The 18901-nt window shown below is 37.2% G+C and overlaps 1 protein-coding gene across 3 annotated transcripts in view; it reads right to left on the bottom strand.

Annotated features, from left to right (window-relative positions):
- The window catches only part of LOC135690890 (uncharacterized), a 39150-nt gene extending 27372 nt beyond the window's left edge, over positions 1-11778 (bottom strand). For all 3 annotated transcript variants that reach the window (XM_089116094.1, XM_089116095.1, XM_089116096.1), the window contains exons 1-5: positions 11618-11778; positions 11297-11373; positions 1581-4410; positions 798-1023; positions 212-433 (exon numbers count right to left, since the gene is read on the bottom strand). In XM_089116094.1, coding sequence (XP_088972220.1) covers positions 212-433; positions 798-1023; positions 1581-4348 — 3216 coding nt within the window. In that variant the 5' untranslated portion in view covers positions 4349-4410; positions 11297-11373; positions 11618-11778. The remainder of the gene's footprint in view (positions 1-211; positions 434-797; positions 1024-1580; positions 4411-11296; positions 11374-11617) is intronic.
- Between the last annotated feature and the right edge of the window lie 7123 nt (positions 11779-18901).

Raw genomic sequence — 18901 nt, 5'->3', positions numbered from 1 at the left:
CAAGTAAAAAATTGCTGTCAAATCAAGATCACATAAAGGAATAAGCCAGTCGCCCTTCAACATTTGATATCTATAATCGCAATCAAAACCAGCTAATTTAGCTATTAGTTTGAAAGTACACTATTGATTTAGAATACTTATATATAAAAATTGGATTTCGATAACCAAAATGGAATAAATATACTACAAAAGGCTGATGACTTGACAATACCTTGGCGTTTGACCTTATACGGCCTGCGAGTATGCGTTCGATGATGGCAATCTCTCCCTCCACAGCATCGCTGGGCTTGTACGGTATCAGTTTATGTCCCCCAGGTATGTCAACGCTCATTGGCTCTCCATTCTCAGCCTTCTTCTTTTCCTCGTCATCAGATATGTTGTAATCATAATCATCATTGTAATTCTTCTTTTTGCGCTCGCGAAGTGATCGCCTCTGTTTGAAACAAAGTAAAACGTGATGCAGAGTGATGCACAATGTTATTATGTCATTCATTAGATCGAGACTGACGAGGAAAATTTCTGATTGGTAAATTAAATTCCATTCCACTTGCGAGAGACATAATCGCTCAAACGAAGTCTCTTTTTCCTCCAAACTGTCATCAAAACAAGGCCACAAGCCCATTCGAAGATTAATGATAAACGAGCAACAAGTTTTGAAATTCAGGAATCCTTCTGTCTTACATCTAACCATTTGAAATAGCATACCAATGGTTAAAAAAAAAACGAGCCGGAGACAATTTATTACTTCAAAGGATACCTGTTACAATTACTTGATGATAGTCTATACAAAATCATACCGTAGCTGCATTATCAGCAAGATTGTCATCAAGAGTGAATGGGTTTATGGCTGCAATGCTCTCGCCTGAATTGACGCTGGACACGTTTGAAGACGGGTTAATGACGGTCGTGCCTGAAGTCGAATTCGGGGTCGCTGGTGTTACTGGAGTCTTTGGCGATGCTGGTATGTTGTCTGACTCTGAGGATTTCCTACGCACTTTCTTCTTCTTAGGAGCAGAGGCCAGGCTGTTAGAACAAACGAAATCATGTCATGGTAAAACTAGAGCTTGGATATTGTAGTAAAAAAAGCAGTGGCAGAAAAGATGCGTTATTACGCCAGCTAAATACAAACAAAAATTATCCACATTTGCCCATTTTGCGATTTAGGACCAAAGCAATGTCCTAAGGGAAGTAGGGCGCTTTGGGGTGGGGGGGGGGGGTGATGGTGAGTAGAAATAAGATGTCAAACTACACAAAAATGCATTTAAACTGGATAGAACAAGGTATGAACCTTATAACCTCTTGCCCTCAACCTGATTACCTTAAAACCATAGGTTAATGCATTGCAGCATAAATGTCTATTCAACATAATTAAGGCTATGAATGATTGGTTTAAGTTTTCCTAAACAGCTAGGTCTAACGGTCGAAAAAGGGGGAAACCCTAATCAAAGAACACAGACACCGTACAACTCAATTTTAACGGAATACAAATACATGTTAACTTAATAAAACAATAAATGTGGGATGTTTCCATCAAATAAATACGATTACAGTTAAAAAAAGAAATGATATCTCAAACTTACCCAGAGCTTTTAGAAGCAGAGTTCTTATTCGCTTTAGACCTCTCTTTTATGCCTGGCTGTTTGAGATGAGGCGGCCTACCTGTTGGCATCATTCCGAAGTTCAGACCAAACATCCCAGGAAACATCATGGAATTGTCTGGCATACCCATTGACATCGGCCCTGCAGACATCGGCCCTGCAGACATCGGACCTGCAGACATCGGCCCTGCAGACATTGGCATATGGAAAGGCATTGGCATCGATGGCATTACGTTTTGCATCATACCTTGACTCGGGTCATGCAAAGCATTTTCATATTTTGACATAGACGAAGGAGGCGGGACAGATGGTGCTAAAACAGGCATTGTTGGTGGTATGGTTGGTGATGCTGCCGATGATGGCATACCATCAAGCACAGGCATTGGATTTGTTGGCCTGCTCATGGAATTCGTTCGGGAAGCAGTTTGATTTAAAGGCTCCTGTTTTTCAGGTGGCTCATTCAGTTTAGTTTGTAATAATTCATCGAGTAATGCAATATCGTCTTTAAGATCGATATCATTATCTTGCTGTTGTGACACCGAATGGATTGGAGTTGAAATTGTTGATAATGGTGACTGTGAAGCTTGTGAGAAGAACGCCGGAGGAGATCGCAGTGGAGACTGTAAAGGGATATGAGAAGGCCTCTGTGGCTGTTGCTGCATCGATAGCTGTATTGGTGCTTGCGTCCTAACTGGGGACTTGACCATGTTGAAATTCGACTGTGTTTGGTTAGATGGTAACGATCCTGGAGTCGGTGGCATTTTATCTAAAACATAATCTGCTCCTGCATTTGGATGCGAAATCGGGGGAGGTTTGTCCAACATAGATTCCTGCTGCATAGGCTGAGGTCTCGGCGTGTGCGGAGGCTTATCGAAATAATTCGACTGAGCGAGATGAAGTTGCGACTGGGATAATTGCATATTAGTACGTGATAAGGGTAACTGTGTCTGCGATAAGGGTAGCTGGTGCTGGGACATAGGTAACTGTGGCTTTCCAAACACAAATCCATGCTGAGGTTTTTGTCGCGTATTTGGTGGTGGTTTGTCTATCATAAAATCGCTCTGAGATAATTGTTGCTGTGATTTCTCCATCATAAAATCGTGCTGTGACACCGGCCTTGGCGTCATCGGGGGTTTGTCAAAAATATCGTGGTGCGGAGGTGCGATTGGTGTCTGTGGGGATTTCTTCAACAGAAAATCTTGTTGTAGATGTGGCTGACTTAAGCTTTTTTCCAAGATGAAGTCGTTTGGAGGCATTCCCCTAACTGGGCCCTTCGGCATTTTCTCCATTCTGAAGTCATTTATTGTGGGTTGAGGTCGAGGAGTGGGAGGGGGTTTATCGATAGAATAGTCGGTTTGGGGTCGTGGTGTCATTGGCGGCTTATCAAGGTAAAAGTCATGCGGCTGGGGCACTCTGTTTGAGTCCTTCATTGGAGGAAAGTCGTTTGATCTTTGCTGGCTAATATACTGCATATAGGTATGTTCTAGCTGTTGTTTAAGCAATGATACATCTGGAGAACCTTGGCTCATTGGATTATCCTCTAACTGAGAGATATGCTGTTTTAGTTGCTGAATTTGAGTTAGCAATGGGTTGACTTTGGTTGGGGAGCGCAGATTCAGCGAGCTTGTCTGGATGACAGGAGATGATGATTGCATTGGCAATGATTGTGGCATGTTTCTCATACCAACTGGCGAGTTTAGATTATCATTAAATGTTCCACCTCCACCAAAAGGCGAAAATGGCGATTTTTCCTGCGAAGTCAGCGGCGTGAGCGGGTTTGACGGCTGATCAAAAATATCGTTGTTTGGACTTGGTCCAAAATGAGTCAGTTTTGGGGAATGTGGTGGGACCTGATTCATGAATTTCGAATAACTGTCAACAAAAGACTTTGATACAGGTGGTCCATAGCCCAACGACTGTGGCTGTCCAAATGACAAAGGACTCGGAGACATAGCTGGCATTTGGCTGCCATCACTCTGCTTGAGCGGAGGGGGCTGACTCATCTGCGAATCCATACTAAATGGATTTTGACTTGATTGAAACTGATGTGATGGTGGTGGGAAATCGAAAGAATTCATTGACATACCTGGAGCAGAATAAATTTCGTCGCCATCTACTTTCATATATCGCATCATATCAGCACTTGAAAAAGTTGGCGATCCACCCAGCTGAAACTCATTAGTGTTTTGCAGCATCGGCATCGGGCCTTGGTTCATCAGCAGCTGTGGCATTTGCGGTCTCGTCAGCCCAGCGCCTGATGGCATACGAGGCCACCTTGTGATACCATTTCCAAGACTTGATTGAAGCCTGGCCTCTAGCATTTGCTGCTTTGGAGCGAGATTTGGCATTCGCAAACCGTACGGACTTTGGCTTGGGAGACCAGAACTCATGCCGGGCATTGGCGATAGCGAGCCAGGTGAATGCTGAAGGTGGGACTGTTGAGTAGCTCTATAGTGTTGCAAGCGAGCAAAATTCATATCCATCAAGCGCCCTGACGGCGGCCCTATACCGGAGCCGGGGGGCATGCTTGACATGCCTGGAGACAGCGGACCCATTATGTGATTATTCTCGTAATGAAGTAGCCTCTGGTGATGTTGGAAACCTGGCATATTCAGACCCCCGTGTGGATTCATATTTGGAGGCAGGCCACCAAATCCACCTTGCTGCCCAGGAGGGCCTCTCCCAAAATCGGGGCTCATGCCCATGCTATTGTGACTGGGGCCAAAATACCCCATAAAATTGTTATTCATTCTGAGGCCTTATTTCTCAGCTAATCTACTTTTCTGTGCGAATATTCCTCGGATTCCGTCATCTGAAAATTAGAAATAAATAAACAATACAATTCAGCGAACACTAACATCATGAAGATGCAAGAAAGTTAACCTATGATCTGAGACGCGGCTAGGCCAGAAAGACCTTGACGTCGGGTTAAAGAGAGCATAGTAGAAAATCATAATTGGCTCATGCATTGTGCTCCACATAGACAACAAATCTACGTGGCAATATTTTGCCTCAAACTTGTCCGTCTCAGCTCAGCATTTCTTGCAAAATAACCGGACTTGCAATTTAGGAATCATATTTTTGTAATTGGCCAATCAAGTAAGCTATGTAAGCTATCAAGGGAAACGTGAACTGACTTTAAAACAGAGAATTCTAGCATCTTTTGAATGCAGACAATGAAGAGAACGACCTGATTTTAAAATAGTCCCTTCCTATGCCAAAGCAATGCTAAGCAATTAATCACTGTGTTTTCATGTACACTTGAAATACATAATAAACAGCGGAGTTCAAGCTAATGATACACTTAACAAAGAAGGCATGTTTTAATCTAGCTGTCGAGTTTAATGTACTCATAACATTTGTGACATTAAAAAAATCTAAATGAAACAGAAAGTGACTTTAAAATACAAAAACGCAGCTGTCTTTCACCGGGACGTAAAACAGGAACGTAACTTCTAATAGGGACATGCTGAGTGTGAATAAAATATGGTTGGGATTTTTGCGGTTCTTGTATTATCAATAACCCAAAAAGGACTTTAAAGGAAAAATAAACACGTCTCGCTAGTTTCAGTCGTTAGAAGCTTTTTCCAAAAACGATGTTTTTATTTCAAAACCAGAAAGACCCATCTCAATTTAAAGCTCTATATACTCGAGTGTGGTTCTGCTCTCATTTTGTAAACTTTGATGAGAGAGTTGATTCAGATCGTGATTGTACAGAACAACCAGAAGGTTGAGCACCACGCAACCCCTCAGGATCGTTCTTGCGTTTAAATCACTGAAATTTCAAGCCAAAGCGTGCACACTTTGTAAAAACCGTTATCGGGGTTTTGATTCGGTCGGTCGTGAGATAAGGAACAGCAAAAGATAAGAAGCAACAGCTAGACCTAATTCAGGCAACAATAAACTTCAAGACGACAGTTTTTCAAGAAAAAGCCACTCAATAATGGATAGGAATTTTGGCGTTAATTAGTGGAATTCTATGGCTTATCTTCTTTCCTTGAGAATTCCCCTTAAGTCAACAATAAATATACAAAATGCTAATTTGTTCCGGATAATCTAATGTAGAAGAGAAAAACTAGCGGCATTAGCGCATGGCCATTCGTATTACTTCTTAATGACCAAAATCAAAACTGGCCATCAATAAAATGTAAAATTCAGTCACCGAAAAACCACAAAATGGTTCACTTGGCAAGACACGAAGAGCGCTAATACACCAAGGCTAGTCAATCATGCAGTGAATGAAGTGGTTGATTCACCTGAATGAGCACTGGAACACCTGAATAAGCTGAAACAGGGACAATAAGTACTTCGCATGATAGCCACCACAAATGTAACTATGGTATCAACCATTCTTGGATATAAAGCTTCTCCAAACCTCAAGAAATAATACAAAAGAAACAAGAAAAAGAACAAGAACCAGCCAACTCAAGCAAATCTCTTTTTTGTGTATTTAACAAGGGTCGTCCCCTTCTAGAGATGGGATTGATCAAACTGTTAAATACTTGAGAACTACTATGTAAGTCTGCAAAGATTTACAAGCATCAGGCAGAACAGCAATATTGGCTTTAAGGATTAGACTACACGCAGAATCATACATTTCTGCAATAGCGAGGAGTTTGTTGGAATTTAATCTGCACCTATATGTTTAGAAAGTGTAACTGTAAAATGATGGAAGATTTCTCAAATTAAATAAGATCTCATCATCAAAAGTGAAATTCTTTGGGAAGAGAATCAACATGAGCATCAAAGTAGCATGAAATAGAAAGTGGAAGATAGAACAATAAAAATACTTTTTGCATGGCAAATCAAGTTGAAGGCTGGGCAGCCAAAATGATTAATAACACCACAATGCAATATATTTGGTTTGGAAAATTCTGAGAAAACTAACTAGCTTTTCTTCTAAATTATAGGAAACTGTTGAACTAAATTATCAATTTTGCAATGTCCATATCAATTAAGTAATCAGAATTTGCAATATCAATAGGTTTTGAAGCTCAGTGTTATAAACCAATGAAAAGGACCAATAACTGTAATATTTTGAGAATCAAACTGGAAAGCTAGACAATAGCTTTTGTGGCTATAAGCCTTGCACATGCTCGTACAGTGCCAAAGATGTTAAATTCAGTGATCAATGACTGTGTGTAAGTTGTAAAAATGTTCAAGATGAGTTCAAATAGCCAACTGGTAAAAGAATCAAAAGGACTTAAATAAATGACTCATACATAGACTAACACAACCACAAGTATGTTTGCAGCAAATGAACACATTTCACAGCCTCAAAATCACAGCTAGTTGCTCACAGAATTATGAAGTTTCACAGAGATAGGAAAATATAAGAACATTTTGGTAGCTAGATTTTGTAGCTTTTATAAACTTTAAAATTAGGAACTTGTTTTTGAAAAAGCACCAGGAAAACCTTAAAAACATTAAAAGTACAATCTAAAATTCCATGGAAGTAAAACAATACAACAATAGAAATTTACTTTGACACTCATGAAACATAGCTTACAACAAATTGATAATCACTTGAGTTTGTGTTATAAAGGGCAATGAATTTCCTTTTCCTGGGACCCTTATTCAATTCCTAAAATATCACTTTAGATGTCCCAAAACTTCTGAAAATAGAGTTTGAAATAAATTATACGACATCAAGTTCTTCCACATCTCATATCCCTGAAGTTCTTTTTACCTCTTATCCCAGTTAACAGCACTACTAGGCTTTCAGGTTTTAAAAAAAGGACTTTTTGTGGGGCATTATTAGCTATCTTAAAGGACATATGTGAACTGAATGGTAGAAAAGATAATAAAAAACTCCCCTAACCTTGCGTCATTTAAATTGGAATTTATTCCAAATCATACTGCCATGGTATTAACATTGTGATGATTTGAGAGACACCAAATAAAAATAAATAATGCATTTCTTTTAAACTTGTTGTCTGCAACTCATTTCTGGCTCAAAGGGTTTGACACACTAAATGGCAAGCTTTATTGTATCTCAAAAGGAGTAGATTAAATTGTTACATACTGTTAGAACAGACAAATTCAATAAACTACCAGAATTACCAGACCTAAACAATTTTCAGCAATCCACCTAAAGGTATGAAATATCTAGGGAATCTGAATCTAATTTCTTTGAAATATCAAGTGAGAAAAAGCTTAGACAGCTTTAATTGAAAGTGTATCAAAGGACATTTCTAGTTAGATACATTGTGATCAAGTTGAATCTTGCTTAACCAGACCTTAAGGGGGGAGGAGGGGGGGTTATAAAATCACTTTGCTTTTGCTTGACTTATCCAGGATATAACTTTGACCTTGAACAAACCCAATAGGAATTGAAAATTGTTCTTTCAGATAAAACTTAACATGATATAAATGTAGTGAAGTTGCCGGGCAAAATAAAATAAGAATAAAAACAAGAAAACAAACAAACAACCAACAAAATCTTCAATTACAAAATTATCCCAAACTAACTTTGATTAAGCCCCATGTAAGCCTAATTGGTTTGGTTTGACAGACTTCCAGAATTTTACGGTTATCGGTAATGTTCTTTGGATCGTTTCTAAAATAATCATGTTTTCTTTTTCTGAGTAGCTTCAAACTTTTGTTTCTTTGCTTTTTGTATGCAGTGAGGTTTTCCTCAGTTTTGGTCTTATTACATATATTTCTTAACTTAGAACGATGCATATTTGCTTTTCGTAATTCTTTGTTCATCGTTGGCACGTATATACTTTTTCTTTATTGGTATGTGTTGCTTAAGTATCTCAGTGATGGTATCTTCAAGGCTTTCATAATCCATCCTGTCTGATAGTCTGGGTAAAACCTTATGTACTATATCATAATTTAGCTTGTCAGGGTTATAAGAATACCATTCCTGGTATAATAACTAACATATATAACTAACATTCTTGGTATAATAACAGGTCAAACTCTTAGTTGTAATTGCCTGCATAATCAAACCAGTGTGACAGCTTTATGGATAGAATTGCATGCTATAGATCAGGCAAGGATTTCTAACCAAATTTGAGTAATTTTTTGTCAGCATTTGTTATTAGAATAAACCAAACTTCCCAAAACTGGGGCATTTTACAAGGAACAGTATCCACGCATTCTAATTTCAAAAGAACAAGGGGATTTGAATAAAAAACTGAAGAGCAAAAAGATGAAAATTTAGAAGGCTGCTTGATGTAACAGCAGCAAGTAGTACAATATTCATTCCAAAATTAGTTGAAGTACTCATGAGCTAGCAAACATAAAAAACAGAAATGAAAAGGATGATAATCAATTTTACAAACATTTATAGGAAAAATAATCATGAAAAAATATGATATGATTTCCATTAGATGTAAGGATATGAACTGTGTCTTTCTTGCTTAAAAAGCTGCAACAATTTTTCAGTTCTCAGTGAAAAAATTATTTTCCAGACAAGCAACAGATGGGGTACAACAAAACTTTCGAACAACCATTTAAAATCAGAAACACAATTTGCATTAAAACACCAATCTAAACCACACTAACTCCACTAACATCAATGTCAAAACTTTTTTATTCGCATCTTCTATCTCTATCGAAAGAATGGCAGCTGTTACTACATATTTAATATGGAAATAGTTACTGCTGGCTACCATTATATTTATATCAAAAGTGATTCAATCTTTGGCTCTCTACTCTGCAGTGAAATGGAAAATTGAACCCAAAGAGATAAAATTACACATAAAGAGGATGTGTATAACTTGTGGTAGTGTTTGCTGATGGGTTCAATGAAAAGATCCTTAGGGCTTCTAACATTTAAAACCTCAAGATTTGAATTATAAAAACTTCAACATTATTGCCTTGAATATTTTAAGAAAACTGATAAAAAGGCTTTAAAAGTAATTAGGAAAGTCAAATAAATAATAAAATTTTTATAAAAAATATCATCTTAAAAGAAAAAGCTATGTTTTGTACATACAAAAATCAAACCACTCATGATGTTTATAGCATATATAACCCATAAATACATTAATTAAATTTGCTGTACATATTCAATATCAAAGGTCTTAGAACAAGGGTCTTTAAAACAAGAAAATAAACAATTCCTTTTAAAGAAAACAAGAATAAAGCTAATAACTTTGAAAACTGTTATATTTTATTTGACTCAGTTTTGATCACTTATTCCTCAAGTTATGCAATCATGATTCTACTCAAACCCTAACTACAACTATAACCACCAGGTTGGTGTTTAATCTATAGCAGAATATAATTACGAGTTTAAACAATCGTTCCCTAAGAGCACACTGGATAAATTAACATCGAAAGTTCTAACTAAAAATCATTTTACGTTAAAGAGCTCACAATATGTCAGAAAACTGCACAATGACAGCACACCTGGACTATCCATGTGGCAACAACTAACGTTATGGCTGTTCAAATATCACATCAACAAAACCCAGCGAGAACCTAAAGTCTGGAGTTAAACATGAAAAAACGATACAAAAATTTCAACGCATGCCACTCGCTTCGATGACATAAATGCGACGAAGAAAAGAACTTTTACTGAGGTCAAACTTGTCACGAATCATTAGGCCTATAAAACCCATCGGACGTATTAGGCCGCACAAGCAAAACTAACACGCATGTCCAACAAAACAGCAGATAAAAACGTTGTAAATTCAGATCAAATGCTTTAAATGTACACAAATGTTAGTATCATTCTACCAGAGTGATAGAGAACCAAGTCACACCTACCTAACAGCAAAGATCAACCCGACCGACCTCCGATGCGTTGATATTGCAAGCCTACTTTCCTATTCCAACATTGTCATGAAGTTTGTACGATCATTAAATATTTTAGACAGCATTGTTCTCAAAAAATTGCAAATAATTTTATGAAAGGTTCAGTAGAGAAGAGTACTAATCACTTAGATAACCACATAAAAGGGTGTTGCTGAATCAAGCAAAACTTGTCAGCTATGTCCGGTTTAATCCAGAATGATTTCGGGGCGAAATGAAACTGTCATTAGCAAAAGAAGAAGAGTTTATGGAGGCTTCTAGCAAAAGAATCAGTTGAAGAGAAACTAGTGGTAATAGCAATGAATGCGGTCGACTGTGCATAAACTTAACTTCTCTAAGGACGTCCGGAGATGAAAGCCTAAAACAGATTCGCAATGTTTGGCCACAAAATGGAATCAGCGGTGCCCTCAAACATTCAAATTCAAGACTCCTGGAATCATCATACAAAAAATAACGAGCGACTAATTAGCATAGGCCATTCCTGCAGAAAAAACATATTGTCGAGCTAATCCGTGAAACAAATCAAGTTAGTTAAGCGTTGAGGTATCCTAAAAAATCTTTATTTGGAAACGGGTATTGGAGGCGTAGAATTAATCGTCAAAACTTAGATGTTTATCTGTAAGTCAAAATATTGATATCCGTGGTGGGAAATAGTTTCAACACGTAAGTCTAGACACAACCGAATGACTGATTTCTGTCACTATTCTTAGCAAGTAATGATTAGTCGCAGGGTTATTCCAGGAAGTTAACATTACTTTAGGCCTAAAAATGCCAGTTTGTTGCGATGGAAAAAGGCCGCCATCTGGCTTTCCACTGCATGACTATGATTATACTTGTAACAATTAAGATTGTGTACGTTGGCGAAAAAGGCCATGCTCTTCCACTGCGAGCGGACCTGATCGTGGCGAGGAGCTCTAAATTTTGCCTACCTCCTGAATTGCCTTTGCGTCTGGTTCGTTTCAAATGATGTCCAGTGGCAATGACTCCTCATTTCGTATACCGGCATCTAAGGGAAATAATAAAAAACTGTGAATGACTGACAATCTAATTGTGATGATGTAGTGATAAGAGGATAGGATTTAATTGCCAGTTGGGAGAATCACATGTTGAGAGAGTGAATACACAAAACACAACAGAAATGGAGCCCGCTTTCACAAATGCTGGGCCAGATCACTGCGACTTTACCCATAGACAATGCGTCATAAATTACACATATATTATTTATAAATCGTTAAAGAAATGATACATACCCGATTAAGTTGATAAACATAATATCCAACTGGAAATTAGTTACTTTGCACTTGGTTTCTATCGATCATTTCAAAGCAACACAAACAAAGCTGTGAAATGTTCTCCATTTTGGAAAAGCAGCAACGTTTGCTTGAGAGCTTTTCAATCGTAAAAAGTCCCGGATGAACGTTGTTACGCAGCATAATTGATCAATGTGAAGGAGCATCCGATCAAAACATTGCCTTTCTTCAACAAAGAAGAAAAAACTGAACAAAATATTTCTGGTTATAGCAATGCAAAAACATTGAAACCCCGCATATCAAGGATTCGTTTTTTCGGGATCAGGCTGTACAGTTTCTTGTAAAAGGAGTAAATTTTGAAGGAGAGGCTGATAAGTTTCTTATTAAAAATTGATCACTTATGTTATTGAGAAAACAGCAGGACCATCCTGAAAATAAATGGCAATTATACATTTTGGCAGAAAGTAAATAGTTTTGGAGAGCAGGGTTTAATTAAAAAAAATTGAAAGCTAGTTTGATTCTGGAAAACAAAATTAACAGTTTTCAGAAACGGGAAAATTGAGACCGAACAGTTCTTTGCACTTTGCCGTTACATAGCCTTGAAAAAGTCAGCCTGCAGTTTCTTATAAGTGAATTTCTTGAGACAGAAAATGAGTTTCAGAATGAAATTCTATAGCCCTTAACATATTGATCATATATGCGGCTATAATTCATGTTTTGGCTAGGAATCTTAGCAAAAAATCACGCTAAAACCAGGACAATAATGTTGTCATTATTGAATGCCTATACGTCCTTTATAATGCTATCTTCTGTGTATGATTCCTGCATTGATCATCATTGAAAAATTGCGATTGTCATGACTTCTTACATGGCCACTAAAACTGTTCTTTCAACAATGATATGCTAAAAAATCTTGAAATACCTTTTACTGCAGGTATGCTACATGTCGATGACAATGCAAGCTGGATGGAAAAATTATCCATGCATAATTGAAAAAATGGACAATATGAACCAATAAATGGTTATACTTACTTTGTTGCCATGAAAAAAGAAAAACAGTTGAAATGATTAGAAAAAACTTTTAGGGGATGGGGATCATGGACACCCCATCTCCACCTTATCTGTTGCCTCTTTTATAAATGCCAATAAACTCCGTGAAAGATCTTGCTATGAATTTCCATTGGATATTTATATTTTATGTCTATTAGGAGCAATCAGTTACCGACTTTAAAGCTTGAGTTGTGCACCGAACATATCTTTCAATCAACGCGCTGACGAATGTGGCTAGCATGAAGATTTTTCAAAGTAATGGCCTCTCTTTCATAACCCCCTCCTACTCCCTCCCCTTCCCCCTCAGCTTCTCACTCAGAGACTTTTTTAAAGATCAAAGCTTTTCTTAAAGATCTTCTCTCTGAATTTCGTCCAAAAATGCAGCCATCTGGCTAATACATCCGTTGAAGGGCTTTTGGTTGGCTTGCCATTTGACTCTGTAATTCATACCCTTTTCTAAACTCTTTCCCTCAACTTTTCCTAGCAAAATTAAAGCCCTTCTCACTAATACCAAATCTTTTTTCAGGGAGAATTCAGCCTTCTTTAACATACTAGGGGGGCAGTTGTCCCTCCAGCCCAAATGACTTTTAATTGTTTGAACAATAGGCTATTGTTCTTCTCTTCATGCAAACAAAGGCTTGTCCCCGCAGCTAATTGCCCTTCGAATAGATTACAAGGGAGATGGTGCTATGATGTTTAACCTTCTTTTAGTGTTCAAATGTTTAGCTAAGTGGACTTATATTAATTTTGAATTAGTGAAAGATATAGGGAGTGCATGATTATTATTTTTACGGTCAGAGGTATTCATCGAATAATGGCTACCTATAAGAGAGGTAAGTGAATAATTCAGCGTTGATCAAAACCACGTGTGAAGTCCCTTACTTCTGAGACAGAAACTGGAACCACCGTGGCAGAAGTCCCTTACTTTTTAGTGAGTTAGTAAGTTTTCAAATTGAGTTAAAGGCTCAAGTTAGAGCAGACGTTAACCGATTAAAAGGTTTATGCTTACAATTTACTGCAAGTGTGATTGAGTCTACAAAAAATCGTAAGAATTGTGGTTTTTTCTACTACAGAAATCTGGAATTTGGTCGAAAGCAAAGTTGAAGCCATGATGAATTCTGATGATAAAATTTAACAACATTTCGAGAGAACAAAGGGTAAAGGAGTATCCTATAAATGATAGGCATAAAATTCAACTGAAGATTTTTCTCAAAGTTTTTTTAAAGGTGTGATTCTGTTGAGACTGGAGTGCAATTAAGACTGGATGCTTTGCATACCCTAACCTTTTAATCAAAGAAATGATGCATTATTAAGCAGTTTTCAAAATCTTACCTTGAAATCTGTTTCTATTGCTCTAGAGAAATAAAAATGAGGAAAAGATCTTCGAAAAATTCAAGAATTTTAAAATCTATATTTTGCATCCAATAAGTACTTTGAAGTTATCTTTGAAGAAAAAGGTTTCCTGTAAAAAAGCTTCATAAATTGTTGTTTAGTCGTCAAGTACAAATTTAAATTATTATAAAAGCCTTTGAACTTGAGTACATACCCAATGCTAGTTTGTCCTTGTATTAACATCATTCTGTACGTATTCGAAAAGCTATGGCCAACTACCTTCTCTGAGTGAGGGAAAATCTTTTCAAGCTCCATTTGGAAAGGCTCAGAGAAAGCTTGATCTACCTTTGGACCGTTGTTTTTAGTTTGAAAAGACATTACCTTTGCATTCGGTGGTATGAGCTAACCAACAGAAAAATTACAATAACTACTTGGTTGTGAGATAAAGAAAGGAGGTGTTTGATATCAATGAGCAGAGTAAATGTTTAACAAATTTTGGCTTCACCAAACCAAGCCATGCAGCTACATAGTATATCTACGTCTGAAAACGGAAAACTGAAACCTGCCCAGGACACCAAGTTGCTTTATAAGATGTGCCTAGACGTTTTTTTCTTCAATGGCAAAGGACTGGACCATCAATGGCCAGCTCGAGCCCTGGAATCCAATATCGTTCATGTTATATAATATGCGATAGGTTCTAAATACATGTCATTTACATAGATCTTCTTTAGGAATCTTTACTAGCCCTTTTGACGCTTGCAGGATGAAGTTTTCGTCCCAGCACTAGCCCTTTTTTACACCCCTGGCAACAAAGAGAATAACTATGAAATAAGTTTTCAGAAATACCAAATTAAAGTTTTTGATTATTCTGTTTGCAATCTTCACCTGAACCACTCGGTTTTTTGGGGTGCTAAAGGCTCTCAGCCTTCATCACAACGGTAACGGCTTCTTTGCCGAAACTTAAAAGACATTTACTGAGATTAGTGCACTGCTTCAGTTCATCGAAAACGTATTTGGAGCACGAGCGTTTATGCGAAAATAAAGTAATTCTGCACATTAAGAAAAAGTGTATTGGTGAGTTGATTAGAAGAGGGAGCAAACCAGACTGGTTCCCGTTGTAGTGATGAGTTGGCTTTGAATTTTTACGATTTTTTCGTTCCATGATGTTAAGTGTGATGATTTATGCAAACTCATAATTTCTACATTCCATATTGCCCCTGTGAAGGAGGAGGGCGGGAACCAAATTCTTGAAAGGGGCCATCTGCAAAGCACTAAATAGTACTAAAAATCGTCTCGATATGTTTTATAAAACTAAATTGGAAACAGATCAGGCAATGGGAAAGAACTTTTGATGTCTTGCTTCGATTCCGTGTACAATAGTCTACCTTTAGAAGACAAGTAATTTTTTGTAACATGCGAGAAAAGAACAAATTGCAAAGAAATACATATTTCAGGAGTGCAAGATACTAGGCAATGTATATAAAGACAATGTGCAAGATTGAGAGAAAAAATGCAGGTTGCGTTGATTGATGACAGGTGCAATTTCTTTGTACATTTTACAAAGTCAGCGGGTTCTTCAACAAAGAACAAAATAGGTCCTTTGTAAAAAGTATGCAACCTGTTACTTGACACACAGTTTTCGTTTCTGATCGAAAACAGGTTTTGCATAGCTTTCTATGTTACAACTGAACACAACGGCAGGTAAATACAAACATGCAATCTTAGATTGGCCGATTTGCATGGAAGTTGTGTACACATTACTGACAGTCTTTGCAAGAAACCAATAATATTCTATCGTCATTTAAATATTAATGTTGAATAAACATATTCTCTGCATACTTGAAGCACTGAGCAATAGAGGAATGAAGCTTTTGAAAAGAAGTGGGAGGATGAACTCTAGTTCAAAAATTGTGATGGAAAAGTCAAGAGTATTTAATAGCCTTGCAACGCAATGCAATTTTCAGGAACTACACTCTTTTTTTATAAGAACAATTTTATAAGAACACAAGCCTCAAAATTGGCCAAAAGTTAAGAACAAATTAAGAACAAGCTGAGACTGAGCTACTGTAAAATGCAAGTTTGAATAACGTTTTATCTCAAAAACCCCTTGAGCGGAGCAACTCCCTTGAGCACAACAGCTAACGACAGTCCTGTCATTGTCCGATCTCTTAACCTAGCATTAATAACATTACCATAAGAGGCAGGGTGAAACACAGAGAAAAAGAACCCTTCCTTCAAAGAAAATGTCAAACTTGTTGTATTGTTTACAGATTAGCAAGTTTTCGATGTTTTAAGACATTTGTGCTGCTAGCAGAGAAGCCAAAATCGGTTACGAAAAAAGCCAGGTCTGGCCAATTTGAAATCGAGGCAATTAAACAAAGAAAATCTACAATTTTTGGAAACAAGGCTCAATAGTTTAGAAGACAAGTTCGGAAACGTAAGAAAATGGCTAAAATGATATAGTTGGGAGATAATTTCTCATTATCTCTCAATGTTCTTATCTCTCATTATAACCATTATAAGTTTTTCCAACTAGTGATGAACTGAGTATGAACGGTATTTTCCATATCTTACTTGTGTCAGACTATGTGTTGTGTGTGCTGTGTTGAAGATATCTAGACAAAAGGAAGGATTTTTTCTTTTTTCACTTTTTGAATTAAAAATAACATTGAGCCACAATTGAGCTACATCTGTTTTATACGAAACTTATATGAAGCTCTCATCATAAACCAAATTTAGAAAACTAAGATGTGAAAAGATGTCAAATTCCTGAACTTCTGCGCCTGTCTACGAATTCTCTTAATTGGAACACAAAAACAATGTCATTAGCTTTGAATTTTTTAACTTTAATTCAATGAAGGAGACAAATTAGCCAAAAATGTATGCTGTTCCAGGGTGATCCCTCAACACACTCAAACTTACAGGGCTGTAACTTACTGTTCTTAGTAAGGCATGTTCCTCAAAAAAATCTACAAGAAACCATTTTTTCCAACAAATCATCCCTCTTTGTGCCTGTTGTTATAAATGGTGTCGCTCAAATAATTCTATCCTTTCTTCGGTTCTAACTTAGAAGAATTCAAATCATATACTTTTTTCAAGCTTGTCTTTCCCAATGTTGTGGAACGAACGACAAAAATAGGAATGATTGCTCTCCTCTTGAAACTTCAACTAGCATCCAGGGTTGGAATTTTAGATGAACTTGTTTAAAGGGCTCTTCATATCTTTACCATGCTTCTTTTTCAATGAACGAAATTGAGCAACTTTACGAAGATTTATGGCGGTATCACAATCTATGCAATCATGGGCTTCGGAGATGCAAAATGTTTTCTTGGTGGGGCCTAGTTTGGATATTGCCCAAATATTGTTGCTTCATTGAGATAGAACTACCCAAATGATGGCTGAAATGCACTAAATATTGCTTGATAAGGGAGGGGGAGGGGTCACAACCCTGCAGACCTTTATCTGTTCTAGATCTATGTATACAGTTGCTGTCGTAAAGGCCCCCCCCCCTCCTTCTCTTCTTCTCAGCATTAACATCAACACTGCTTTTGGTAGATAAAAACGTTTGATTAAAGTATGACAGAGCGGAAATAGTGTTTCAAGTCCCCAACAGCATCTTCGAAACGGTGAAAGTGTCATCAAAATTGTGCATAACTTTGTGAAAATTTACTTTTTAAGTCTAACACTTAGCTGTATTGTGATGAATAAGCCCTTTGGTTCATAAACGGTTTACCAGTTTTGAGAGTGGATGGAAAAAATCTAAAATAACTATCTTTAAAATGTTGACATCGTTAAACATCAAATCTCATATTTAAGCCTGTCTAACTCCCGCAAGCAGTTTGGGAAAAACCTGTTTCAAAATATTTTGATGAAATTAGTTTTACCTTAAGAAGAGCGATGTCTGGCTATAGTGTTCCTCAAGGTTCAATCCTATCCCCTTTAATCATCATTATACGCAGCATCGATCAGGTTTCTATGAGTATGAAGAAAATCTTCATGCAGAGAATGTCAACCCATGCTGCTGCAATTTTAGTTAGGCTATATACTTGCCTGTGGCGTATCATGAAGAACTGTGTAGAACTTGTCGATTTTGAAACAATTTAGAATTGTTAGGTCTCTAAAGAACGCATAAGGTAATATGCAAATATCATAACAAGCTATAACGTTACTTACCAATGTCCAGGGACAATTTTAAGTTCACTCAAGGCCATGGAAAAGTTCCACTTCATTACTGCAGTTATTTCAGTGGTGCATGGCCACTCCCCAATGTGCTATTCAGCTCCAGGCCTTGCTATATTTTCGATTTCGCGTTCTAGCCTTTGTTTTTGAAGACATCATCCTTTTGAAATGAGATTCAACCTCATTTCCCCCTCTGCATCATCACCGACTTGGGTATCATTTATCAAGAATTCACGTCTCCAGGCTTCTTATTATCTTCTGGCCAACAGCTTATTTTCTCTTCTGTTGATATATTTCGCTTCCTATTATCATATTACCAAACTATTGTACTTAACGAAAACAGATACCCAACAAGAAATATCGTAGCTTGAGATGAGAGTTTTTTCTTAAAAAATTGTTAAAGATTGTGATGAAAATAGAAAGCAACTCTGCAGTGAAGCTGTCAGGAAGTAGCAAGTGCAAAGCTCTTACCGGTTGTTTCTCTCTATATGGAAAACTTTTCGCCTAATGGATTAATAGGTGGGCTCTTATTAAAAATATTGGCATGCAAAAGTTTATAGTTGCTTTGCTAGTTCCAAGTCTGATTAACATTTCTCAAAATTTTCACAACTGAAAGATCGCTAAAAGATGAAAAATTCATCTTCTCGTTCATGATCACTAAATCACATTGTAATCAATGTAAAAGTCCTGTTACATCCGAAGTCATATCTATGGAAGTCTGTC

The sequence above is a fragment of the Rhopilema esculentum genome, chromosome 4, assembly GCF_057945365.1.
Source record: "Rhopilema esculentum isolate cy_ngs chromosome 4, ASM5794536v1, whole genome shotgun sequence".
Taxonomy (NCBI): Eukaryota; Metazoa; Cnidaria; class Scyphozoa; order Rhizostomeae; family Rhizostomatidae; genus Rhopilema; species Rhopilema esculentum.
The sequence above is the reverse complement of the archived record's forward strand: the minus strand, read 5'-3'. Positions and strand labels throughout refer to the sequence as shown.